Here is a 27,944-nt window from a genome sequence, read left to right as displayed (position 1 = left end):
AAAAGGAAGTTTGTCAACTGCTAGCACTGGCACTTCTTGCTGTAGAAGATACCTTAGAAGAATGCACACAAGCATACAGACTCGCAGGAACCTCAAGAAATGCAAAACCCTTATTCCACCTCAACAATAGCACCAATTTTTGTGCATTTGTGTCCATTGAAAAAAAAAAAATACAACAAAAAAAAAACAAAGCAGAAGTTCTGTCAAAGCAATAAAAAATAGTTTTTATTCACTTTTTTTCTCCCCATTTTCTGTACATGGCTATATACAAGAAATTATTCACATAGGATGATCTGAAAGCTCTTTTTAACACAGAAGTTATTTTGTGTGAATTTATGGCTCTCCACTATTCTTTTCAGAGGGGGAGATGGGAAGGGAGGTGGGCTTGGAGGAGGTAGTCTGGTGGGAAGGCTTTTATTTTTTTTTTTCATTTTTCGCCTTTACATTAGGGCCTTCAGTTGAAGGTAGCTGAATATGAAGCACATGAGGTTTCTCCTAATGAGAACAGTGCAGCAGACATGCAGCTCAATCATCCAGCTTCCTGGTGGCTTGCAGTTACCACATAACAGTGGCATCTTGCGCTGTTCCCGAGCCTCGTGGCAATGTGTACTTGGCCTAGTGAGAACGCTGACAATATACAAATACAAGCATGACCAAATAAAGGTGGCAATAAACACCATCGCAGCCGGCTGCAACACAAAGGAAACCATGGAATTGTCCAAAGGTGCAAACGAGTATGACCAAAATGGTAGCAAGAAACACCGCAGCAAACTGCAACATAAATCATGAACTGTCCAAGAGTGCGCAGCACATGACAAGAGTTCAGCACCAGCTGAATAGCCACGAGTGTGTTTTACACACACACACACACACACACACACACACACACACACACACACACACACACACACACACACACACACACACACACACACACACACACCCACACACCCACACGCACGCACGCACGCACGCAGGCATATGCATGCACTCAGAGACATGGGAAAACAATGCAGAAAAGGTGAGCATAGAACTTGCTGACTAGAGAACTGTCACACCCTTTCAGCAGCACAACAGGAGAAATAGATGTAAGAAAGAGGGATGTTTCAAACAAACTGTACAAGATAAAAGTATACTGCCTAATTATAATTTAGGCAGTAACAACTTGGGAAAAAAAAAAAAAAAGTTACATTACATAGCCAAAAATATTACTAACAATACCTGGAAAAAACATGCATTCTCTGTCACAAACACCACACTTTTTGTAAAGACGCTGGGCACATGCATATGAGTTTGCCAAAGTAATGTGGAAACAATGATGCCGAAGAAATAGGCAGTACGCTTTTAAAGAGGGCTGCTGGTTGTCTTTAAGGATGAATGCACAAAGTTAATGCCAATTAGACTGCAAAGCATAGGATGAATAAACTGCATATGTTTTGGTTGAAATTTGGTAGATTTATAAAGCATTTAATTCTAACAGCCCTGCTTCATATTTGCCTTAGTGTTTTCCAGTTCTTGTGCATATGAAACAAAAGCAAAACAATAACAAAACAGCACATATCCAGAATAAATGAGATAATACCAAAACGCTAGTCTTTTGCATGCAATGAAACCTGGTAAATATGCTGACTATAAATGTAAACGACCATCATTCAACAAAAAAAAAAAAAAAAAAAAAAAAAAAAAAAAAAAGCTATGTTAGAAACCCCCTTGCCTATTAGTGGTGAGTTCTCTCTACCTGCAATAAAATACAAAGGCAGCAAGCACTAGCACAATGCCAATAGGGGGGAAGAGAGAAAAACACCACTGATGACTTCCAAGGACAGCGGCACCTGTGCAGTATATACATGCAAGGAAAACATGGTGGGTATATCTATTCAAAAGAAAAGCACATACCAGTAAATACTACTATAAACAAGAGTTACAAAAATCCTACCCAAGACACAAAGCAAGTTCAGTGCAAAAAGCAAAACACAGCAGCTTCACAGTGCAGTTTCTGAAATGGTGCTTACAGAGACCGTAACCCGAGAAATAACAATTTTGCTGCAACCCCTGCCTGGATAACAAAACCAACCAACAGTTTTAGAAGTTAATCACAGCACAAGTCCACTAAGTACATTAGACAAGGCTAAAGAATGCATAGATGTGTGCAAGCGAAGTAAAAATGTCAAAAAACTAACACAGCAGCTTGTAAAGGGGCCTATAACAGAAAATAAAGAAAAAATAAGAATAAAATAGGGCAATAGGGCAAAAATAACAAAAAAAAAAAAAGTAACAAAAAACAACTGAGAGCTTGGCAACTGGAGCAACATGTAAAAACACCAGCGCAACCTATTAATGCAAATGCTTAACAGTATGGGTCATGCATTATGCAAATCTGTAACAGCACACATAAAAAAATTGAACTATTACATTAGTACAAGATAAGCAATTCATTCTTGAGTGTGAAAAGCAAATGAACAAGTCACCTAAAATTATACACAGAAGCAAATGTACACTACACTGCCAAGCAGACTCTAAATTACTCTTGTGACAGCACACAATCAGTCTTTCTGGTAGGTTTGAAAACTAGTCCTATGTACACATTTTGGTGGAACACAGAAAATCAAAAGGCTGAACCGGTTAGGCAGCGATCAAAACAACACGGCCCAACTACAGCTATGCCACAAGGAATTTCACTGAGCTATAACTTGATATGGTTAAGTAGCACTGCCATCTGACACCCAGATGGTTGTCACAATTCATTTCAAACAACGGAACTCGTTCAGTAAGAAACAGCAGCATGAAGCAGTTTGCCCAATATGAAAATAAGCCAGCCAAGTAAGTTTTCTTGTACAGAAAATTAGCAAAGACAAACACCCTGTACACATTGTGTACCATACAAAGACTCGTGCAAGAGAGTAAAAAAAAAAAAAGTGCTTTCAAATGTTCTTTGCTAGGTATCTCTCTCATACTGCACATACAACGGATCAATGCTTCAAAAGGTTACACAAGATGAAATTACACTGCCACGTCACACCAAACACTAACAACTTTGTACAGCATAACAAGATCAAAAACAAGAGTCCAAGCAGGCAGCCACAGTGTGTGTTCGTCAGAGTCAGTTTCAGCTCAGGAATAGTTTTTTCATCACACAACAGTGCAAGACGAGTCATTGTGGGGATGAGCCAGACCTCTTAAGTACTTTAATCGGTGACACACAACCTGCTGTGAGAAAAAGATGTCATCAAGAATGCTACTTCCAATATGCACTGTTGCTTTCCCTTTTGATGCACTAAACACAGCAGCAACACGAAACAAAAGAAGCGGAAAAAGTGAACACATACTCACAAAAGGCATACTGTAAAACGGCACGCCAAATTTGTGTACAAATCACAAAAAATATGACGGTGCACTTTGTAAAGAAGTGGCCAGCATGGTAAATAACTCTCATGCCTTACTCTTGAAAGAATAAACTATATTGTCCAAAAAACTGAACTTTTTTCAGATAGGTATTTGATGGTTCATGATGAAAACTATGGACAACATAGGTACATATATGCACCATGTAACTACACAGTACTTTTGCCCCTTCTATGACGACCCTCGGTCATTAATCCTCACTGCAAAACATGAGCAACAATCCAGAGTCGTTATGAGGGCAGCTTGGCTGCACCACACAACCTGTACATAAATCACATAAAATTCTGAAGTTTACATTGTGCACATGCTTCATTTCAATCAACTGTCTAGGCACATGATTTGCACTCTGGCCTGTTCTTTAACAATTAAACTATGGCCAATTAGGTGAGTCTAATACCACGAAACACTTGGTGCTGTATAGGGGCACCAAGGCTGCTAACTATCAACGCTTTTTATTGGCACTAGCAATCTCAGTGCACAACAGTGACATTAAAACAAAGAGATGCGGCAGGGGTGAAGAGGAAGTGGGGATGATAGGATTACCATGAAGGGAAAAGACATACAATATATCCAGTGTTTCCCTTGAACACTATGCCACACGTGCAATCAACTAGAAACAACTCGTGCAGAAAGCAAGCAATGCACAGAGGGGGCACTTTACCTGCGTGGACACCTCTCCTCCTATGGGTGTCAGGGAGCACCATCACTGAGGGCAGACTGCATGCGCTTACGACGACAGCGTTGGTCAGGGCCCAGCCAGGCACGTCGTACGTCTGAGTCGAGGCCTCTTGCCTTGGCATGCTTCCGCTTGACACTGTACGCTGCGGAGTCGTGTGAAGACCGTTTCCGTTTGCTTTTTTTCTTTCTTGTTGAGGAAGCTGTGCTGGCGTCGCCGAGCCTTAGGTGGACGGGCAGCTTGCTGCCACTGCTGCCGCTGTTGCCGATGCGCTCACTTGCTTCGGTGGACTCTTCACCTATTGAAAACAAGACAGTGCTGTGAATGCTAACGAAAACCGAAGGATTCTTCTAAACTAACACACAGGAATAGTGCAGCATCAGCCAGGGACTGTATTCTCAAACAATTACATTTTGGGATATCACCTTCAATGCATATTCAAGACATCGTGTTGGACACAAGGCAATGACATGAGGTTGCATCATATAACAAGTCAAAACGTCCACAAAAGAAAGTTCAAGATTCCCAGAGAGATTAAAGGAGTCCAAACAGTGTGAAAGAATGGGACAAATTTATTACCATGATGGTGATGATGTGTGTTGTTTAATGGCACAAGGGCCAGGGATGGCCAAAGAGCAGTAAGCAAGTTGTCACGAGTTGTCAATGGATAGTGCTAGATGTAATATGGCTGTAAAGAGGCCTAAAAATAGTTACAGCTATATATATATATATATATATATATATATATATATATATATAATAAATTAAGGTAATGACTAATGAGGCATGCTAGAAAGATAAAAGGTATGTTACGACTCCCTCGTCAGGGCCCTTGAATGCAAAAGGCCTTAAGGCATGTGCTATAAATGCTACTGCCACAACATCAGCCTCCATTGAGAGGCTGAAATTATGTACCAGCTACCCTGTGTCAATATTCTCTATATAAAAATTTTCTGCATTTGTTTCTTTTTTTGGACATCCCCTTCACCTACACTGCAAGATATTGCAGCATGTGCATTGGCTTGAAATTGTTATAAATATAGACACTTGAAAGACTAAATTGAATTATCATGGATAATTATGAGATAAACTATGGCAGACTATGTAATTAGGTTGAACAAAAAGCTAAATGAAAACCAGTAGCGAGTTGCACTGTCCAAGCACACAACTTCTGAATTATTCCACAATTTATTTGCTTGCACGTTATCAATTATTTAATTACTACAAGGACATGCCAGAGATTTCATTTTTTTTCTTGCATTAAATTGATCACAGACAAGGCAATGCAAGGCAGCACATTACTCACTGCTGCCGAAAGTCTAAATATTTTTCAAAAAAGGATAGGGTGATCACCTATAGAGAAATAACAATACTATAGATTAATTAGGAAGCAACATCCAGATGCAGATCGCAAGCTCAGCAAAAAGGAAGTCGATATGGCGCAAATTACAGGTTGGAACCTACCCAAATCCGCTAACATTTAGTATACCTACGCCAATCTGAAGCTGAATGCAAACATTGTGAAAACCTGGCAAGCATGGTTCATATGCTATGAACATGCCCACAGATATCAGACGGCACACACACAACAGACATCTGGGAGGCTCCAATGCGCAGCTCAGACCTAGCAAGCTCAGGCAGCTGCCAGGTCCCAAGGAATACTGGCTGACTCCTAGCAAGGGGTTAAATAAAAAACAACTGATTGATACTGAATAAAAGTTTTCCATCCATCCATCCATCCATCCATCCATCCATCCATCCATCCGCAGAAACAAAAGATTGTCGAACGACTCTGCCTTTAGACATATATTCTGCTCTTGAAGAATGTACCTAGCCGCACTGAAATCTTCACTGCCTGCACTTGTGGCTGCTATACAAAGATTACATTTGGCAACTGAAGATACTTTTAACAAATTTTTTTTTTTTGTGGCGAGTCTTCTACCATTTAAAATGGTGTTAGAAACCAGCCAATTTCCAACCACTTAATCGCCTTGCAATGCAAATGTTTAACTTGTCACTTTGTTCAGACTCTCTGGTGTTTCTCTACTTTTGAAATTCGTCCTACCTACCCAGCTCATGCATTTCCCCTTGTTGACAGGTGGGGCCATTGTCAAACTCATTGCGCCACTTGCATCCTAACATCAGGTCATCTTGCCTGATCTTGCCTGAGCGCGGAGCTGAGCTATAGGAATGTGAGGTGTTAGCCGTTTAATGACGGCACCCATATAAGTACCCCCTAAAATTTCTACCTCAATGTGCAAAACACATCTGAGAATCAGCATAATCAACGGAAAGAAAAAATATTTTTCGGACCCCCCCCCCCCCCCCCCCCTTTGCGGAAATAGGGGGAAAACACCAAGCAGAAAAGCGGAAGTGGGCTTTACCCCAAGCCCCCTGTGGCTTCGTTCGAAATTTGTACAGAAAGCTCTCGCACGTGAACCATAGGTGTACATTTTATTTGCTTCACATCCCGTATATGGATGCCACTGCAGCAGTCTCCTCCTCTGCCCGTGCTGTCAAAAGAAAGCGAGTCATGAGCCGAACTTTCATCGTATTGTGCTCCTGCTCTAAATCAACAAATGACGTTTGCAGCTCACATTCAGCGTTGCACAAAGACATTTTAGCCAGAAACTTTGTACTCAATACCGAAACTCGTGGAAAAAAAAAAAACTTTTCGGGTATGTTGGCTGTAGGCAACACTTTTCAACTAAGGTCAACCTAGGAAACTAGGAAATACGTTGACCAAAGCTTCCTAGTTGTACTTCTAATTGTTCTCTAGTTTTTTGTTTTTTCAAACATTTCTAGTTGCTTTTGTACCTCAATAATAGGCACACGTTAGTGCAAACGACTCCACACGGCTCAATGCCGGCACACAATGTAGCGATTTTGTTGCCGATGATTACACCTGACACCGCCGAATAAGTGCCGCCAAAGTCGCCTCAAGAAGAGTAATTATGGATTTGTTAATGGAAATGCATACAGGTGAATGAAAGCTAGAGTTAGTGCTGCACCGCCGATGAAATTACGCTGCGTACGACGACGAACTGCCCTTCTGCTGCAACTTTTTCAATCTGAAATTTCCTTAGTGATCTGCCCTTCGAAACGTACAAAGCCAAGTACGTTTACTAACTTGGATGGTGGATGGCTGCCTCCTTTCCCAAGTGCACATAGCAAAGCCGCCACCAGTGGCGTGTCTGTCGGTGCACACTAAGCGTATAGTGATCCTGAACACTCCATTTGCAATTTATTGCAAAAGCTACAATTAGCCCACAAATGACATTTCACCACACATTACACTTAAAAGGGGCCATGACATGGTTGTCCAACAGTCCCCAGTTTGTATTTGTAACTGTGGGCCCAATATGGTTATACTACACAAAAAAACTGGGCTCTGAGCACGCATTTTAACCCGAAATTTCAATGTGAAGTTGCTGCCTTTCAACTCCTCCCACCAACAACAACTGCCATTTTGGCAAGGCTCTGTGACGCCACAAATTGAAGGGCCACCGCTGTGTCGTCTGCTTTGTAACAGTTCCGAGACCACATCGATCATCTTTTCCTGCACGCTCTAGCACCCAACGACGTACCAACGGCATTGTCGCTGAATTGTGCTTGCAATTCCTTCACTTGAGTGATAAAAAGCAGTAGAAAACCACAGAGATGCACAGAGACACACATGCAAAACAGACGCATGGTGGCCTTGACGAATTTCCAGCTCCTGCATTCACTTCTGGTGCTTGCAGCACCCAAAGCATGGCATTGGAGACCGGCTTCTCATTCCCCGAGGGAGCAATTTTTGCAGGTGCCCCTTCATTTCGTCACCGCTCAGCGTCGGAAAATTGCTTTATGGCTCAACTGCGACATTAAAAAATTTAAATACAAATTTTCTACGGCACAAAATACCCTCAAATTTTGCCAGCTTGCTGTGGGACACATACAGTTTAACATGCAATGCATAATTTAAGCTCTAAAATTTCATGTGATGGCCCCTTTAAGATGCTTGACATTTCCACCAAATGTGAGCTTTGTGGGACATAAGAGTTCTCTTGGGACTCTGGGAAACAGCGTAGACTGTCCATATAAACCTTTCGGGCATTTGCTACAGGAATTTTTTACAGAAGCTGTATTTGATCCACATACACCTAAAGGGACTGTCAACTGTTTTTCCAAGGACCTCCTATGTAGTAGTGCAATAGAAAGCCTACCATTTGAAGTGTCAACGTGCAGTGGTTACTCTGGAAAGTGAGTAGAAATTTCTAAAACAATTTTTCGCTCTGCGTAGTCTCACTTTAAAACTGTGTATGAACATCGACAACACTGATTACTGGATGCGACGGCAATTACGGAGGCTATACATCAAGGCACCACCAGTTTTCAGCACGTGCTAGCTGGAAACAAGAAAATAATTCCCCTCTCTAGCAAAGAAAAGTCAGCAGAAGAGCATAAAATACAAGTTCAGGCAACATAATATCGTATTCGAGCAAAATAACCCTCCCTATGCAGCTTTTTGGTTACGTGACGGTACATGGACTGGTTGAACTGTATCATCGTCGAATGATGCCACATGTCAATCTTGACCACTTTCAGAGCCAAATCAAATGAATTCTGTGTTTACGGAATACAAGCATGCTCGCTTCCGCCAATATAACACGCTCGTCTTTTCATTCCCACCAGAATCTAAAGACATGTTCCGAGCAGCAGACAGTCCCTTTAACTTCGCATACAGATTGACAGTGTTCCTCCATTTTGCTATATTTGAGCTGGTATAGCGTATAGAACTGGTATAGAACTATTCCAATCCGTTTTTATTCTAAGTAGGTCATTAGACCTTTGCGACAGGTCAAAATGGCTCGGGCTCTGCCCATATGGGCTGGACTTGAACCATTCTGACTTATCATGGAGGACTAATGACAGATTTGGAATAAAAACAGATTGAAATAGTTTTACGTTATGCCGTCCCTGATCGTGGTAGCATTTATAGTTCTCCCAGGGCAGTGGGATAAATTTTGCACCATTCGTAAAAGATCTAACACTCCAGAGCACTTGCATATGTAACTTATTGCAACGACTGCAATTAACCCAAACACCTTAAACTTTGCTTAAACAACACCCATAGCCTGCCCCTTGTTTTCACCAAATATAAACAAGGTGCCTCGTTTAGTTCACCAAGTACACTGGCAAATCCTACTAAGAACTTTGTATAACACAAAAATAGGGAATAGAATGAGGGTTCAGTAATTAGATGCAAAGCTCCTAATTAGGCCAGAAGTACAAGTGTCACTACACAATACACATAACATGCCCCTAATTTCTACCCAAAGTGAACTCAGTGTGATGTACAGTTCTCTTGGGAACACTGATAGACATAGCGAATACTGTATGATGCATTAGAGCACTTACAAACTTTTTGCAAGTCTCGAGGGAAAAGTGAAGCTAAATGAGGAAGTCACGATTCAAGCCGCAACAGTTATCTGTCCTCGGTGAGTGCTTTACATCTGATCATAAAGGCATGGTCACATTAGGATAACAACCCGGCAATTTTCGTCAGCCGACTTCACACGACAGCAGTCTATGTTGTGTCGGTGCCCCTGTCACCACCTAGGGTCGCGTCTGTAGATTCCGAGTCCGATTTTGATGCAACGCTGCAATGACACAACGGCTCTATATTGCAATGTCAGCGCAGCGACCATGAAATTTATTGCCGTGGACTTCTGCACATGCTGCTCGCTTTTTATTGGTTTTAGCCCTACTCAACAATACATTTTATTACCAATACAGTTATTAATCAAGTAAATCATGATGTCACTAGGTACATAAAGTGTAGTCCTTTATACATCTTATGATCATGTGTTCACTGATTATAGCGTGACTGATTATCTAATTAGGTGGAATGCAAAAATAATCTGCGTATCTCAAAGCGATGCCAAGCAACATTATCTTGGTTCTGTCCAACTACGTGGCATTTGAATATTTTTAAAGTTTGGGCAAGTTCAACTGAAACACTCCGTATATTTTTCAATACAGAAGGTAATAAGACTGCAAGCACGCATAATCGCAGCTAATCGCAGTGGTTCCGCTTGTCTGTGTGTCCATGGCATAATGGTTTCAATATCGGGCTTCTGTGCTAGAGGTCCTGTGTTAGAATCCTGCCTTCAAAAAATTTTGATAATGTTCATTTAATTATTTATAACGCAGTACTCTCTTAATGATTCCTTCGCAAAGTCACGAAGCCAATTAAAGCCAGAAGGATGAAGTTCAGGCAAATCTATCTACTACCTATTATTCCCATGCTTGCTGAACAACTGCCCCGCTTGCAGCTCCCGTAGGCACTAACGCCACAGTTTCCTCCAGTAATTGTATGAAACTCTATGGTAAGCACATCAGGCCATGCAGAATGGCCGAATGACGTAATTGTAAACAGCACATCAATTTTGTTTCAATAAATCATGGCCAATAAAAGGTAGTATACCACGTCTTTCTGTGTTACATTTTATTCATTTCTTCTTCTTGGCACATCAGCGGCATCACAGCCACATCACTGAGAAAGAATGATGTAAAACTTGGCAATGTAGCTGCCCACCAAATTTCAAATATGTGTTAGTGCTAGAACGACCAGGATAGACAAATGATACAACACATGGTGCCGTGTGTTGTATATTAAATCCATCCTTGTCTTTTAGCGCTTCCCAGTGTCGAATTCCCTAGTAGGGCAGACCAACCAGCCCAAATTATTGCCATGGTTCCCCCCCCCCCATCTCGATATGTTGACTAAAAGGCAGATAGCATGTAACGTCTGTCTACGTGTTATGTTCTTTGTGTATTACAAAGGCGAGCGCATCTATGCTGGGGAACCTTTGTGCACCCAACGAAAACAGCGCCCGTAATGGTGCTCAAAATTTTCAACGTATTTTGCGTGCTCCTTTTCCAGGGTGTGCATATTACAGATGTCACACTGCTCTCTTCTAGCCACCATAGATAGCACTGGCATTGCTTCCGGCAGTTTATGCAACAAACCTTGTGAACTTGTTCCTTCGGCTGGAGAACCACTTCAACTCTGCGGGGTCCAGCTTACACCAACTCAAATTAACTTTCTGGTTTAAAAAATAAATATTTTTTCATAACTTCTCACATGCATAGCAGACATGTAGAGTTATATAATGATGTATCACATATATTTTTACGCCAACCACCAAAGCTACTTTTTTGACCTTGAACCTGAAGTTTCTTGCTAAAAATTTATGAGAAGGTAACCGAGGGGCCCGACTTGTATTAATCATATAAGAAACCAACAAAGACACCAAGGACAACATAGGGAAAATTGCTTGTACTTACTAATTGAGTTAAAGAAAATGATAAATTAATGGAAGTGAAAATGGATGAAAAAACAACTGGTGGGGACCAATACTGTCTATGGCTAGGCATTACGCGTGCGATGCTCTTACCAATTAAGCTACCGCAGCATTCTTTTCCCATCCACTTTCTGGGCTACTTATCTTTTTACTGCTAGAACTAACTTTAGGAGTGTTAGCCAGCGCCACCACTCACAAACCTTGGCGGCGGATGTGGAAGATCCTTTCTGCCGCAGGCGTCACGAGTACATGACCTTTTTGGGTGAAGGCAACTGGTCAATCAACCTACACATGCTACCTGAAGGCTTCAACGTTGCCGGATTTGAGACTCTTGTGTAATGAACGAGAAGATAGGGAACCGAGGGGCCTGATTTGTATTAATCATATAATAAGAAGCCAACAAACAGACAAGGACAACATAGGAAAAATTACATTAGAAATTTAGTATTTTTTTTCTTACGCAATCGGCTGAACATTCAAATATTTTCAGCTATACTATGTTAACTGGGCCACCATTCTATATTTAACCTTGCAATTTTACTCGCTTTTGCTGGTGCCAAAAGCACTTAAAGTGATCAAATATTTGAAAAATTGGTTATTTTGGCATTGGGTGATGCCTTCTTCTTTCTGGGGTTTTACGTGCCAAAACCAGTTCTGATTATAAGGCACGCCGTAGTGGAGGGCTCTGGATTAATTTTGACCACCTGGGGTTCTTTAACGTGCACTACAACGCAAGCACACAGGCGTTTTTGCATTTCGCCTCCATCGAAATGCGGCCGCCGCGGCCGGGATGATGCCTTCTAGCTCAGCTGCGCAGGAAAAATAAATTGTCGCCACAATGTTACAAACTTATCTAAAAAGAAAAAAAAAAATGTGGAGAATCAGTTTTGAACAGCAACAAACATATTGAAATTTTTTTTCAGCTATATCTGTGATGTGAAAAAAAAAAAAAAAAATTCTGGTTGATTTGGCGTGGAATGACCCGCAAGTTACTTGAGCACACATTCTCAATGCAGGTTGGAAAATTCTGATAAATGCTTTACGGCGTATTCCGCATAACCATTGTATAATTGTGTAATTAGAGTCTCAGACCGGTAAGCTTTCTATTGCACTTACAAAGAAAACGAAAACCCGGGTCCCTTCAAGAGCAATTCAGGAAAGGCAGGTATACTATTGGGAGTGAATTCACCATGTAGGTGGCACTGCCAGCTGAGAATCTACTTTGTGCCATGCTAAATTGGTTGGAGAGGAATGGCAAATGCCAGGAGGAACAAATGCTTGTCCGTAGCTCAATTATTTGGGGGAAAAGTGTGTTGTGCGGACATAACCGTAAGTGAAAGGCATGGGCAAGAGAACGCTTTTCTATGGTGCTATGGGGCCACATGATACTGCCTTGCAAGCTAATCTTTATCAGAGGCTGATAGTTTCCAGCTACTCAATGAGAATGTAAAAGCATTTGCCTTTTGCAAAACAAAAAACATTACTTAGGCCAGCTGTCAAGTGACATAGTCCAAGAGTTGGCAAGACTGTAAAGCTACAAACTGCATGCTATGAAACAGCTACTGTAGAATTCTTAAGATTGTTTTACCTATGTCTCTGAGCTTGGTCTACAATAGACCCAGTGCAGAATATGAAAGGGAACACCAGACCTGCATTCATTGCCTATTCTTGCACTGAAATCTGAAAGTGCCCCAAGAAAGATTCATTACAAGCACTTTGTTGCAGGTACATAGTAGAAAGTGAGATTCTAACTTGCATATCTGCTGGAATCATTATTTGAACCCAGATTAAAGGAATACGGACACAAAATTTGAAAATTTGACGAAAATGCTAAAAATGAATCCTCAGTGTGTGATTACACCGAAAAGAAGTCACTTAGCTCATTTTTTAGCCGATGGCTTTATTTTTTATGTTTTTGTGAGCATGCGCCTCGCCGCCCGACTCACGGGAGTTGGAAGGTGTGACGTCACGACACCCTCGTCGGATAGCCACGGTCATTCAAAGCGCACCAACGCCGCCATAGCGAGCACGGATTCGAGTTCTGGTGCCTCTACCACCAATGAGTAAACGTCTGAAGATGAGGACCATTCCAACTTGGCAAGACGTAACCGCTTACGGTTACGAGCCTTCCGCGTCAAGTGAGGAGAAGAGCAGGCGGCCGTGGAAGTGCCAGTCAGGTTTTCGCGAACCGTAGCACGAAGATTTCGCTCTGCACCAGACACTTGTGCAAGAATTATTTGTCATTTCCTCTGTAAACTTGCTTTTTCAAGAGCGCACGCAGGCGAAGCAGCTGCGGGGTACTTCAGCACTGTGTGGATGACTGAATAGTAGTTTATGCCGTCGGCGTGAGCAACTGCTATGAGGTATCTGTACCTCCGAGACTCTCGCATACACTTCGCCAGCCGCCCGACAGATGGCAGCACCTGTCTGGCATTCTCCCCAGTTTTCCCCGCTTTTAGGTTGTGGAGAAGCAGAGCTGTGTGTGTGTCTGCCCCGCTGCCATGTAAGACTGATCTCGTGAGTCGCGCTCGCGCGCGCTAGCCTTGTATTGTTTTACTATGCTTTGCCAACATTTTTAACGACATCACTGTCTGTGCCCAGCCTAGGGCATGTCGCCCCAGCCTCGCCCTCACACTGCACAAGAAATGCGGCAAGTGAACAAAAACAGTACCGACATCTTTTCGCCTCCTCTTTTCAAATGCGCCGCTGATCACTTTTGCATTGCGTTTTCGTGAGAAGACCGATGGCACGGCATCAGGCTCTAGGCGTTGCCTTTTCAGCGGCATGCCGAGGCTTTTCAGAAAAGCACAGCCAGGCTGGTCACATAATCATTGTCGACGAAGTGGTCCGCGCAAATGCAGTCATTTTTTAGATGTCTCCAGGCTGGGCGTGATGGCTGACAGGCAGGCATCCAAAGTTTACGCGCCTTCTTGTCTCTAGGGAATGTGTGCGACGGCGTGTCACGACCGACGACGCTGTTATAACAGCAATGTCTGGGCATTTCCTTCCACTGTGACGAACACATCAATACCGAGTGACAACCGTGGGGTGCCGACGCGGATGTTTCAGACAGGCCACGTGCGAAGATCGCCGAAAGGGGTTAAACAAACGCTGCAAGGGACCGACACCCCTGGAAACAGTGAGACGACTGTGGCCGACCTTGGCCGCGCGCGCGGGTGGGTGGGTGTTATGACGTGAAATTTCAGCTCCTGCCGGCGGCCGCTTGGAGGCAAGGTGCGACCGAAAATCGCAAAAAAAAAAAGTTTCTTGTTCTTTTTTTAAAAGCAGCTTGTTGTATTTGTCATTTTCAACAGTTCAACTTTTGTTCCGACGCAAAAAACCACCCACCAACTTTTGTGTCCGTATCCCTTTCAGTGTTCTCTTTCCTATTGTTAAAGTATAGGGCATTTTATGGGTCACTAAAAAAAAAAAAAAAAAACAAAACACACACACACACACTCAGTTTAGACTAAAACTATTCTTTCAAAAATTTATTTTTATTAATTTAGCGGTAATAGGTTGCTTATTAGAAGATAAAATGAAGGTCAAAGTTTATTTTCTGCAAGTTTAGCTTGAGAATGCCAGTGCTGGTACGGACGGCAGTGTGATACCACCGATTTCCAAGTTCAGTCTTTGGATCTTTTAGAACACAATGTAGTCCATCTTTACAGATAGATTAACTAGGCCCAAGCAGACTCTGCCCAAAATAAAAAAATTCACGATGTCACGGCAAGCTGGTGCAAGAACCCCCCCTCCAAAGTGGTGTCGCTAACAGTCCTTTGTTTTTGCATCTTTTCTGGCTTACTGAGTCCCTCTCACGATAAGTTTAAAAAAAAAAATAGCATTGTAGAAGCACAATTTAATAACACAGTTCCACTTTGTAGTGTACATTTAACATTTTTTAACCCTTTCAGATGCTATCTACACATTTGTGCATTAGAAGATAGTGCATTAACAGCTTCAATTTTGAATAAAATGCGCAAAATGATTTTAGCAAGTTGAGTGGGAAGGTAGATGGTTGGGTGCTTTTACTGTGTCAGTATGTTGTATGTAGCGGGTTCACTATTTTCATTGTTTTTCACGTCATGCACGAGGAATAATTTTCAAGTGGATAAGTTCTTCTCAAGCTTTTCAAAACACGAAATAGCTGGTATTCTCATATTTGATGCTACCGTAGTGATTTTTCGCGTGGAGTCCACACTCGGTAAACTTGACAAAACCCACTAAATTGAAAATTCTTAATCTTTTCTGCAACTGTAAACTTTATATGATTATTAAGATGAAAGAAATGTGGTGAAATAAAGTTTTCAATCAACAGTATTAAAACCCTTTTTATGCAATCTTGAAGGGACTATACCCATTTTTTTTTAGTGGGACAAAGCTTACTAGTCAGAGTATTCTACAATACAGTGGTAATGCGGAAAATGCTGTGGAAAATTTATATCAATTTTTTTATCTGCAGCAGGGATATTGTCATGTGCTGGAAACAGTGATAGGCGAGTGTGATAGCGATTATACGCTGGCATTAGTGGGAAGCAGACAAGTGCGGCCCTAGATGTAAGAAAGCAATATTCTGTTTATCAAGATGATGTTCCTGCGGATCATGTTTTCTGAAGTGTTGAATTATTTTTACAATAATAGCTACATGCTTTCGTGGTTTCCTGTCCAACTGCTTTGGCTATATACAAGTCAAGGCTGCACCCCTGTCCTCAGTTGCAGGGAGTGCAAGGCAAGGCACCAATGCGGTGAAGTGCCCCCTTGTATCTCGCAGTGAGTGGGTGCAGCCCACTCTGGCACCGCCCTGCACCTTTTCTGAATCGACCAAACCTATAGTAGTGCTGGCACCCATCCACAGCCCAATTAGTCAATGGCATTTTGTATCTCGCAAGGAGACCCCAGAGCTCGCACTCGCAAACTCGCATGCATACAAAGGCACTCATGTGCACCGCCATGCAATGAGATGCCATGCCTCTGCTACTTTGTGCGAAGGCAGCGTCGCTTATTAGCGTTAACCTTTTAATTTGTAATACGCATGAAATAAAGCATGAGTACATATGTAATATAATGACCGATTTGAAACAATAAGTATGGTGCACTTGATAACAGCTGACTTATGCACAATAATCTCATTGACTACATCTCAAGCACCAAAGTTTCACCACTAGTTAGCGCCACTTAGCATATTTTGTGACTGTGCCAATTTAAAATTATAATGCTTATTTAAACTGTGAACAGCATGCCCGATTTGATTACTATGTGTTCATTTCCACCAACATCTCACGACACGTTCTTGACACACGCACACACAAAAACATGCATCGGTATTAAAACAATGCAGGAATGGAGATTTTATATTACTAAAGCCCATTTCCCTGCGAGTACCATGTCGTGCATGTGGCAGGGTGGTATTACACACAGTGCAGTATCTCATTTGCAGTAATTTTTATATTGCTTGAAGTTTTTAATACTTGTACGGGGCAAATGACACCATTCCATTGATCTGATCTGCCTTACACTTAAAAATGAGTGCTGCAAAAGCGATATGCTACATTTTATCACTAACAAAATTTTGCAAGAAATTTTTCCTATGATGCAAGATACTACAACTTAAAGGCACTATTCACGGGGCAAATCTGCAAAAGAGATATGCTACAATTTAACACCAACAAAATTTTGCAAGAAAATTTTCCCTTGATGCAAGGCACCACAACTTCTGGGCATTATTCATTGTGCAAATATTGGCAAATGTGTGTCAGTGGTGTGTCTTAGCATTTTAACACGAAAGTGTTTTATGCCGGGGTCCACCAAGACTTCATTGACGTATTTCCGTCACGGAAATACGTCATAGAACGTAATACAAAGAAAGAAACCAGAAGAAAAAGTTCCACAAACATGCAAAATTTGGAAATCGAACCCACGACCTCTCGGTCCGCGACGATAGATCGCCGAGCGTTTAACCCATTGCGCCACAAACGCATTTGCAGAGAGCTACACAGACGCGCCTTATATATCTAACACTCCTCCGTGTACCCGCGCTCTTGCTCGGGGCGGTGCCGCCACCTACGAGCAGAAAAGAGAAGTACTGCATTATGACACTAACGCGCACCGACAGTGAACGCTTCGGTGGTCTCAGCACTACGACGCCTCGATGCCAGCATTCGAAGGGACGCTGGCATCAAGAAGCACTACCAACGCCACTTAGGTGGCGTTCACCGTACTCAGCACAGCGAAGCGTGGCCTCCGCAATTAGCTCTGAAAATGTTTCTGAAGTTGATCGCGGAGGCTGCAATTACGACGCGCTGTACGCGCTGATTTGACTCGGTGACGATTCAGTTACGTGCTTTGTCTTGCGCGTTCTATTAGTGTGTCAGTTACGTGCTTCGTCTTTCGCGTTGTGCTAGCGTGTGCAGCGTAGTGCAGCTTCCATATGCACGACGGTTGCTCATGGTCATCGACGTTGGTAGTCGTGATGGAGGAGACGTGCCACCAGGCGTCAGCGTGGGTGCATCAACGCCTAAGGGCGCTTTAGCCACAAAACACCAATAGACATTATATATCAATGTGCAATAAACATTACACTACTTCTGTGAAGACACGTTTCACTTTCGTGTTCTATACCGATTCCTATATAAGAGGGATCAACCACATTTTTTTTCTGCCTCTTGTTTAATTGTGACATGCTGAGCAATGTAATTAATTTTGTCACTCCTGTAATGTTTGAATTAATGGAAGTCCACTGATTTTTACTTGATTGATCCTTTACGACGCTGTGTACACAATTGTGTACACCAAGAAAATGCGTCAACAGCAATAGCACCGATGAAAGTAATGGTACTTAAAATGTGTCGCATACATCTAGAAACTGTGTTGCAAGTTTGAATAACAGGTTCAAAACGTTTTAGTAAAACAAGTGGGAAGGTGGACGGTTGTGTGCACTTGCTCGGTGCGAGTATGTCTTATGTAGTGGGTATACTCCTTTCACTCTTTCAGTGTTTTGCATCAGGCCCAATTTTCAAGTGCCTGGATGGGTGCCTCCTAGACATGAAATAGTTTATGTTCTCATATGTAAGGTTCCTGTAGTAAGTTATTGCATGGAGTTTATGTTCTGTAAACTTGACAAAACTCGCAAAAGAATTGAAAATTATTAATCTAATCTGCAGCTGTATGTTTTTATAATTCTGTATATTCAAGAAATGCAGTAAAAGTCAGTTTTCAGTCAACAGAATTCATTGGCGTCTGAAAGGGTTAACTTGCCCAATGAGCAAGCAGTTTAATAAATGATTTCCAGAGAGCTTGCAGAACCATTATGGAGCTCCGAGACCTTTACACAAAAATTGTGCCCAAAAAAGGGACCAACTTACCAACACTGTGCACTACGATTTCCACTGTCCTTCCAGGTCTATGCTTCTTCTTGGACTCGATGCCTGCTGGTAAGAGTTCAGATGTGCCTCGCTTCACGACACTCAGCACGGAACGCAAGAGGGGCGGACTTGTGCTTCTACTGCGCGATCTCGTCCGAGCACATGGGGATGAGAGGGGGGAGCCTTCACGTTGTGGGCTTTGGTCCTCAGTCCTGCCCTGCCTGAGCAGCAGTATCTTGCCTCCCACAGGCTTCACTGGCACAGTAGACTCAAACTTTCGCCGTCGAGCTTCAAAAACACTGCTTGCAGAGCGGTCTTGGCTGTCGACACTTCTCGTGCTGCCTGGTGTACCCTCCCGGGAGCTGTGCCTTTCTCGTGCTAGTCGATCTTCCCTTGTTATGTCTGGAGAAAGGTGGACATCTCTTCGACTATCAGTAGAGAGACCATTTGTGAGCCTTCCCTCGTCATACTTCTGTTGGCGCTCTTCCATGGCTGGACTTTTCCTTGTGTGCATCACAGGACTGGCATTGCCACTTCGTGGCTGCAAGCCTGAACAATCAAAGAGCACCTCTGGAGTGTTTTCATTTGGCACTACATTAATCTTTTCGTGCCCACCATGGACACTTGCTTCCATTCTGCTCATCAGCCCCTCAAGATCCTTCGTGGCACATTTAACCGAGTTGTCACCACATGCCTGGAACTGAGCACTGACAGCAGCATTATCAATGTCAACATTGCAACCATGTTCTATAGCATGCACAGGGCTGCGTTCATCACTGGACTTATGCACACAGTCAGTAGCGCAGGCTTCCGAAGTCACGTCATGCCGGGGGGAGGAGAATGCTGGCAAGTCAGATGTAGACTCACTTAGACAGCTGTCTAGACAATCTTGCGCAAATCTGCATGGTGGCGATGCACGTGTAGAGTTTTGCTCATCGTCTGAGCTGTGGCCGTCGGCACTTGCATCACTGTGGGATGATGCGGAACCAGAGCGCAGCAGGTCATCATCGTCGCTTTCCTCACTTTCAGAGCTGGACTCGAAGTGACTAAACTTGCCTGATGCTGGAAAAGAGAGAGAGATGAGCAACTAAATAGCTATTCTTATGGCACCTTTAACAGCAACAATGATCAATATACCGTTACATGCTGTAGAGAAATATTCATCATTATCATACCTGCCAACCCGAGAACTGTAACATTCGTGATATGACACCAAGGGGAGAAAGCATACTTGCATCGAGTGTACATATCCAACCTTTTGTGGGAATATGTATGCACTTTATTAATGATTAACATTTAGACGCAGCGCACAAGTAGCAACAAACTTGGAACAGCTGAGACTGACAAGCAACACACTGCTTTTAGATCAGTGTCATTTTTGGTAATTTGCTCCTGTAAATGTCGCCTGCTTTGGGAACTTGTTTGTATAAGCTTGCTTGAAGTACCCCTCCGATGTCCTTTCACAATCTGAAGACTTCCAAGGGTTTCGTCAGAGATCGACAAGTGAAACTTTTTTTTTTTTACGAACAGAATTAATTTTTCGTAAAACTTCATGCAAAATTGTAGAACAAACCTGAATTCATAAACTTGATTGAAAATTCGGGAGAGTTGGCAGATATGCATTATGCAGATATGAAAACTAGGCTCTTGTATAAGCACACAAGATCATACCAATCATAGTAAGCACCAGAATGTGCTTTATGCTATGGCCTCAAACCTTCATTAGTTCTGCAATCGTAACAATAATTTCAATTAGTTTGGCGTTGACAGTTATGTTACTAGCAGAATATGCCCAAGCTGCGTATTGTAAACAAATACTCCCCCCACTCAAGTTTTGCATTCAAGTGACAGAATTGAAAGTTAAAAAGTATTTTAACCCAAAGCCTTACTTACACCAGAGCTTCCTCTCAAGCATCACACAAGCACAATACCCAGATACGAGAGCCATCTTTACATCCATACCAGACGTTATTTTTTATTATACATTTTATTATACAGCACTAATGCACTTCCAAGTAATGAATGAAGTGGAATGTGCGCGACTACATAGGAATCAAATGTGCTACGTCAAGAAACAAGCTTCTCCTTGGCATAAAAACTACATTGTGCAAGTGACCAGTTCATTTAAGCACATTTCTTGAAAATCGCAGGTAGAAAGAAGCCTGTTTGTACTTTTTGCACTGCCGATGATGTATTAATACAAGCCAGACATGATCAAGGTGATGGTGAATGTTAGAGTAAATGCTACTGGAGCCACAGAATGCCTTCATTGCATTGGCCTCTTTCATGAACACAAATTTAATTGCAAGTAAAACTGAATTTCATTTAAAAAATGGTGAACATCTGGTAGGAAAATGCTGTTCTCTAACAAAAACATTTCCCCTTTCAGTCAGACAGAGTTGAGGTGTCACCTGAGGTGACCGCCATGCACTAAGGGTTTAGGAGTCACTTTAGGTGGAAGCCAGCAAAACAGTCCCCAGTTTCAAAGTGGGCACAAGGGAACATTGCATGTCTCGCAGATACACGCCATCCTCAAAGGTTGGGGTTTTGTACTGCGGACAGCACACCTTTGTAGTGTGCACCTTTTTGGCTGGCACTTGGAGTGAAGTATACATACTGCAGTCTCTATTTAAAATTTGATTTTACTATCTGCACCACCTCTGTGACGAATCCTCAGAAAAGAACACATCCCCACTAACACAGTTGAAGCATACAGTTTGTACGTCAGCTGAGCATAGGGATTTCTCTGAAAGACCAGCATCTGTGTCAAGGACAGCTTCAAAAATAGGCTGAAGATGTTACTTTGACTTTTTATCTTTGTTCTGATTGGGAAGTGGAACTCCACTGAATGACAAATAATTTGATGGTGGTAAATTTCGTAGGATGGACTCCCCTTAGGCACGATTGCAGTCATAAGAGGAACATAATCTTCATGAGCCCCTGTATCAGGCAGCTTACACATAGTGCGAAGGGCTTTTCTCATGCTGGCTCTTTCTTCGCGCATTCTAGTAGCTGTATCATGAGCTTCGAAGTCAGAATCGCTGGCATTTGATTTGTCACCCCCTGTAAGACTATCAGAGTGCAATTGTATTTCCACACACTCTGGATACGAAACACCCAAGCAATAATAAAAACCAGCCCTCCAAGACCCTTCAAGCATGGTGGTCACTCCAGGTGACCACCACCTTCAGCAACATGGCACGCTAATAAGTTAGTATAGCACTTCCTTTCTTGTACGATATGAACTTGCCACGCATAAAATGCGTTATTCCATGCTTGCCACCTAGTAAGGACAGAACTCGGCACATATCCCGTCATGGAGGCCACCGCGGCTGTGAAAAATTCTTGCCACACATGACAACAAAGTCCAAAAAGCGCTGCCGCTATTTAAGTAGCGGAAGCTTGAAAAGGCGTGCCATTTGAAAATCGACACACAGCGTTCGTGCCCTGTGTCATGTCGAGAAAAGGTGGTCATGTGAGTTAGCCATCCTGGTGACCACCAAGAGTTAGGTCACCCAATATGGAAACCTTCAGGGGTGGGTATGGTCGTGCATACATTTCCCCATGATGGCCTTCAGCGGCAGATGTAGACAATTTGTGCGTGCCAGTGGACCCAAGGAGTCGCTGAAGAGCAGCTGCATTTGCTCCGAGCGTAGAAAAAAAAATTTATTTTGTGCTTACCTCTGCTTTGCCATACTGAAAATTTGCAGAAGAAAGACGATTTTATTGTCCGGGTGGTTCATTTTAACACATGACACTCTTACTTGCCTGGTTTTTAAGAAAGAAATGCGAATTTTCCTTCATCTATGGGGAAGTCAACTGTTGCTAAGATGGTGCTAGCACGGACCTGTGTCGCTGCCTATAGGCTGCTGCTAAAAGCAAAGCAGTGCAGCGTTGCCACGTGGCAAAAGTGGTTGGTTAGAAGATGCCTACACCTAAAAGTGATTGGTCACGCCTAGTATGACGGCAACTCCCGCCTGCAGAAAAATGTCAAGAAAACTGTCAAAAAGTTACTTAAATCATTTCTTATGCACATTGTTGCAGCTAAACAGTGACTAAGTTGGGGATGGGTTTAAGCTCTTCATGTGGTTTTACAAAGTTGACTTTCCCACTGTAATATCTATCACCTTCTGCCATGATGGTTAATAAAGTATCTAAAGTATGTAAGTTAAAAAAGTAAAATAAAGTACAATGAGTATCTTTGGCTGCAGCCAAAGATACCCCTTGTGCTAAAGCCCAAATGGCGAAAACTTGCTTTCCCCCAGGCATTAGGCCTTGGAAATGGAGCGATGACGGCTGCGGCGTGAACCAACTAGCAAAACAACAAAATGGTGGCACGGCCTGGTCGCTTGGTTCTGGCTTTCTCTAGCTCCAAGATTGCAATGGCGCCTTAGACAAGCCTGTCATTGGTGGCTGTGGACATGCCACATTGCAATCATTTAGCTAAACACCCAAAAGAAAGTATATAGGATTGTTTCTTGATAGACAGTGTCCACAGCATAGCCCCTATGCAAAGTTTGTTATTTTGAATGCTCAAATGTCACCCTCAACCCCACTTTTTCAAGAATTTCAAGGAGGTGTACGAACCCTGTCGAGTTACAATTAAGCTGGCTCCACTTACGCACTTGAGTCTTGCAACCCATGGCAAGCAAAAGCCATGCGACTTTTAAAGTCACAAAGAAAACCAAAAGCCGCTACATGCTATAGCTGAACAAAACCTTGCTTTCTGGAATGTGAAACAAAAACTGCTGAATACAACCACTATGCTAATGTCTTTTGCTAAAGAATATGTGCCGGACAATGTTGACATGTCACTGACAATGACCATCTTCCCACATTAGGGTGCCAGCTTGACTGCCTCTAATGTTTTACCAAAATTATATATATATTTGTTTACTGGTGACCACCGACACCTAATGCATTCATGCCGATTCGCAATGTACAAAGACGTCACCTTTAATACTATGCAGCCAAACAACGCAATGTGTTACAAACATAGAGGGATAGTAAAAGCATTCCAAACTTCTCTGCAGTGCATACAAAAAAAAAGTGTTTCTCAATAGGTGAAGAAGTTGGGAAGAGATGTCATGGTTTTAGGCTTCCTTGTAGTACCTTGAATATTTCCCACTAACCGAGACACTGAGTGACGAGTAATTTCTTCATAAAAGTTGCACTGGAACAGTTATATGCATTAAGGAACTGGCATATGCAGGCCACATTTTCTGGTGGCCGCTATGGACCCTTTATGCTGAAGAACCTCACACAGTGGGGAAACTGAGAAAAGGTCTTTTGGAGCAGCTTTTGTACCAGAAAAAATGTGCGTAGGTAGCAGACACATTGGTTTTTGTGGCACATACTTTTGGGTTGTTACACGAGGTGCAGAAAAAGCTAGGGCTGCACACCTTTTCAGTTGAATCTAACACACTATAAAAAGCAAAAAAATGCAGTCTAGGCACTGGCAGAACATAGAAATAAATTTATTTACACATAAGCTCTGATAAGTTCTCAAGAGTGCCACATAAATAGGCAATAACTGTTGATGACATTAACAAGTTAGTGTAGGCTACAATTTTTTTTTTTTTGAAGTGGCTCCTGGTTTGCAAGCGCCTCTAACAGCTTCTTGTTATTTCTGGAACAGAGCTTGACCGCTCTCAATGTGAAAAAAAAAAAAAAAACCCTTTTGCCTTCATTTACTTTGGCAGGTGTAGGTGGCAATGGCTCAGTATCTTCTTGGCTGAATTAATTTCCCTTTGCAGTCTCTCTTCTTCCCCTGAAGTGCCTAGCTCTATCAAGGAGGACACTTTATGAGGTAGAATAACTACAGGCATTTCTTTGGCTGGGTTTCTCACAGACCTTGCTGGACTTTCCTCTTACAAATAACAGAAAAGGCGACTTAAGAGTGGACCAAAGGTCTGAGTACTGTGTTATCTAGCGGAAGTCTAGAAAGCACTTACCAAAAAGCAGATACATTAGAACTTGTTGCACAAAGTTTGAATTTTTTTTGCAAACGAACAAAGCAACAAACTGCTTGGTTTGTTTGTTTTGATGACCCAGGCTCAGCAAACATTATGGATACCAATTCGTAACGGGATATAATGACGCACCACCATATACGCACAAACGTTAAGCTTAAGTTGTTTTATTTTCCCAATTGCTACCACCAGATGTACACAGAACCCTCTGAAACCCCTTTTCGAGCAAACATGGTGCAATTTTAGCCAAAATCGGGCTCTTGTAGGAGCATGTAGCAGATATTGCATATTGTAGCAGTTTTGGGGCAATGTAGCAGAAGTTCCATTGCTCCCCCCCCCCCCCCCCCACCAGGAAGAAATTTTTTCATAACTTCGCGGCCCCTTTAGCAAGGCAGGCATAAAAAGCATAACCAGGCACATGCTTCAAGACTGCAGCGAGATTTACGATAAAGCAGAATGGTTGCCGAGCACCGAAACCATTCTGCTTTACAATGTACAAAACCATAAAAGACCGAACTGAGTGCATCATATAATCAATATACATTAAAAATGTCTGATGCATTACACACACCCACCTAAAGTGCTTTAGACTACCTTTTCTTCTTTATGCAAAGCACACAATTTGTGGAAGTTTTAAATGTAAGTTTCCCATGAAAATTAAGCAATTTTTACTACATTCTGGTGTCAAGCAGTGTTTACTCAACATCTCACATACCAAATTTCAATTTCTGGGATGCTATTAGTATCTGTTTCGTGACTGTAAGGCAATTTCAAATGAAACAGGAAGGCTGCTAATCAAAACAACCTTTCTGTTTTCTGATGAGGGGGGATAAAAAAGTACCTACCGTTCAGATTCATTGCAATGGCATGATCATCAAACATATTAAGTGGGAGAAATTTGACAAAAGATCTCAGTATGCTGCCAGCTTTTTCTTTAGCTTGTTTCCCTGACACCACCACTTTTATGACAATACACTAACTATACCAAGCAGTCAGCAAAGTAAAGAAGCGATTAAGAGAACTGCAAAAACCATTGGGCAGCATACCCCTGCGTTTGGACTGGCCAATGACACTTGAAGTTGGACCGTCTTGAACCCGCTTTGGGCACCACCGGTCCTGGGGCAACACCAACTTTGTCGAGGGCTGTGCGGTCTGGATGGAAGTCACACTGCATGGTGATGCAGCTTCACTTCCTTCCAGTGGCACAGGCTGTATTACGATAAGGTTGGGTCGTGTGTGCTGGTTCCAGCTGAACAGTGGCTGCAATTTCAAGGGAAATCACAAAATGAGTATCACAGTAAGGCATACCAAATTGAATGTCATACTCATGTTTTTTTCTCTTGTTTTTAAGAAAAGCACCAATATTAATCTGCAATCATCACAGCTTCCTTACACAAATGATAGTGACTCATAACTTTACACTTTGCTGTAACAAAGAGTGTATTGTGAGGTGCAGGCCGAGTCTTCTGTTCGAGAGCTAAAGTTGCGATAGCCAGATAACTAAAGGGCAAAATTACTATAAGCCCACACATGAACATAGTAATTAGTTACATACTAGTACATGCTTACTATCAGGACCATTGTTGGATATACTGCTGGAAAGTTGCAGATGAAAACAAGCTGCGATAGGCCGCGATGCACAATACTGAGCACCGACCTACTGGGTTTATGCCCTTACAAAAGTATTCTAACAAACCACACAATACAAGTTTTACTTTTGTGTAAACCCCATGCAAGCGATCTTGCTCGCGACGGCGACAAGCAACACGATGGAGATGGCTGTCGCGTTCGCTCGTCGCCTACAAGTCGTACACCACGCGAGCGACGACTTTGAGCGACGTCTCCCTGGCGTTGCCAGTATGAGGGCAACAAATACGCACCGAAGCTTGCGTGACGCGTGCTTCATTAACTTAAGCTGATGTGTTTCACTATAAACAGCAGCATAAAATATTTCTGAAGGTCTTGCAGTAGGTTCTTATCCTTGCGAATGTATAAAAAACTGGTCGTTTGACCGTACTGTGCGACAATCGGTAGTACTCCGAGCGATCCAGCGACAAGAACGACCGATCTGATCGCGCGACGGCCCGTTCCGTCGCTCGTCACACACAAAATCGCACTCGTGGGGTTTGGGCTTTAGTGCTCACCAAGTAATTGTTTGGATACACATAGCTTACCTTTCCAGGGGTGGTGGCTCTCTGGTTGGAATGGTGGAAACGACTATAGTTGGAATACGAACCAGGTCGCTCGCGCGCCTCAGAATTAACAGTGCCCTGGAATTTGAAAAACGAATGGCGCGTGTCACGGAAAGATGACTTTCAATGCCTTACGTGTGCCCAAAGACTCACCGATTTGCTTTTTTCTCTGGCTTTCATAGACAACAATGCCGCCGTGCGCAGCGCCTCCAATTCATCGTCGTCGTCATCCACAGCCGATTTTGGAACAGAACTGTCGGACTCCAGTGACTTGAGCCCCGACGTCTAACCGAGGGAGGAAAATAAAAAAAAATAAAAGGATTCAAGCAGGAAAGCCCTTGATACAAACCATCAAGAAATTGCCGGAACACTACCATGGTTATTTTCCCGACTAACATAATTAATTTCAAATTCTTACAAACATATTCACACACAAAAAGGCCCGTGACTATACAAGCTAAAGCCGTACACAAACAAGCAGTACGTTGTTTTCAACAGGCCGAAAGGACAAAATGGCGATGTAGCATTTCCCGCACGTTGCCCAAGTCAATTATGAGTCAAATCAACTAATATCCGCAGGAGCTCTACTAACACTGGAACATGATGGTCTAATAATGACGTCACCAATAATGCTAGCAGTACACACGGTGCCTCAAGACAAGAACCACTGTGAAGAAGAAGAAGTCGAAGCTTACCTCAGCTACCGCCGCCATTACATTCACAGTGACCCACAATCCTGTGCGAGTTGAAGAAAACCAATGACGAAACAAGGTCGATGTGACGCGCACCCATGTGCCTCTGTTAATTGCTGACTCAATAGCAAATTGCACTCTTCAAACTGCCTTAATACTAATTTAAAGTTTTACACAGTTACTGGTGTATTAAAGACTGCTTACTGCTATTACTTATCAGAGAGAAAAAAAAGAAAACAAAGTGTAGTTTGCTGTTTGCCGCCAGGTGAACATCACTTCGTTTTCATTGGCCATGGCGTC

General features: G+C 42.6%; 1 protein-coding gene across 5 annotated transcripts; it reads right to left on the bottom strand.

The window, feature by feature from the left end:
* Nucleotides 1-198: 198 nt before the first annotated feature.
* On the bottom strand, nucleotides 199-27,752 carry LOC119437000 (uncharacterized). 5 transcript variants are annotated; one of them, XR_007464801.1, is made up of 7 exons: nucleotides 27,648-27,752; nucleotides 27,106-27,237; nucleotides 26,935-27,030; nucleotides 25,807-26,020; nucleotides 18,789-19,850; nucleotides 2,600-4,376; nucleotides 199-2,524 (listed from the first exon to the last, which is right to left on the bottom strand). XR_007464801.1 is itself a non-coding variant. In XM_037704055.2 (7 exons), the coding sequence occupies exons 1-6, from the start codon at nucleotides 27,663-27,665 to the stop codon at nucleotides 4,093-4,095; spliced, it is 1,806 nt and encodes a 601-aa protein (XP_037559983.1). In that variant the 5' UTR covers nucleotides 27,666-27,752; the 3' UTR covers nucleotides 199-3,207; nucleotides 4,064-4,092. The 5 variants fall into 5 exon arrangements, 4 of the variants coding, with proteins under 4 accessions (XP_037559983.1, XP_037559984.1, XP_037559982.1 ...); XM_037704055.2 differs by having other exon boundaries at nucleotides 199-3,207; nucleotides 4,064-4,376; XM_037704056.2 differs by having other exon boundaries at nucleotides 199-3,204; nucleotides 4,064-4,376.
* Between the last annotated feature and the right edge of the window lie 192 nt (nucleotides 27,753-27,944).

The sequence above is a fragment of the Dermacentor silvarum genome, chromosome 1 (genome assembly GCF_013339745.2).
Source record: "Dermacentor silvarum isolate Dsil-2018 chromosome 1, BIME_Dsil_1.4, whole genome shotgun sequence".
NCBI lineage: Eukaryota > Metazoa > Arthropoda > Arachnida > Ixodida > Ixodidae > Dermacentor > Dermacentor silvarum.
Note: the sequence above shows the minus strand (reverse complement) of the source record. Positions and strands in the feature narration are given on the sequence as shown.

Coding starts and splice junctions, on each gene's coding strand:
- LOC119437000 (XM_037704054.2), bottom strand. Junction 27,031..27,105: donor CCAGAGAAAAAAGCAAATCG/GTGAGTCTTTGG, acceptor TTCAAATTCCAG/GGCACTGTTAATTCTGAGGC. Junction 26,021..26,934: donor GAGCCACCACCCCTGGAAAG/GTAAGCTATGTG, acceptor TTGAAATTGCAG/CCACTGTTCAGCTGGAACCA.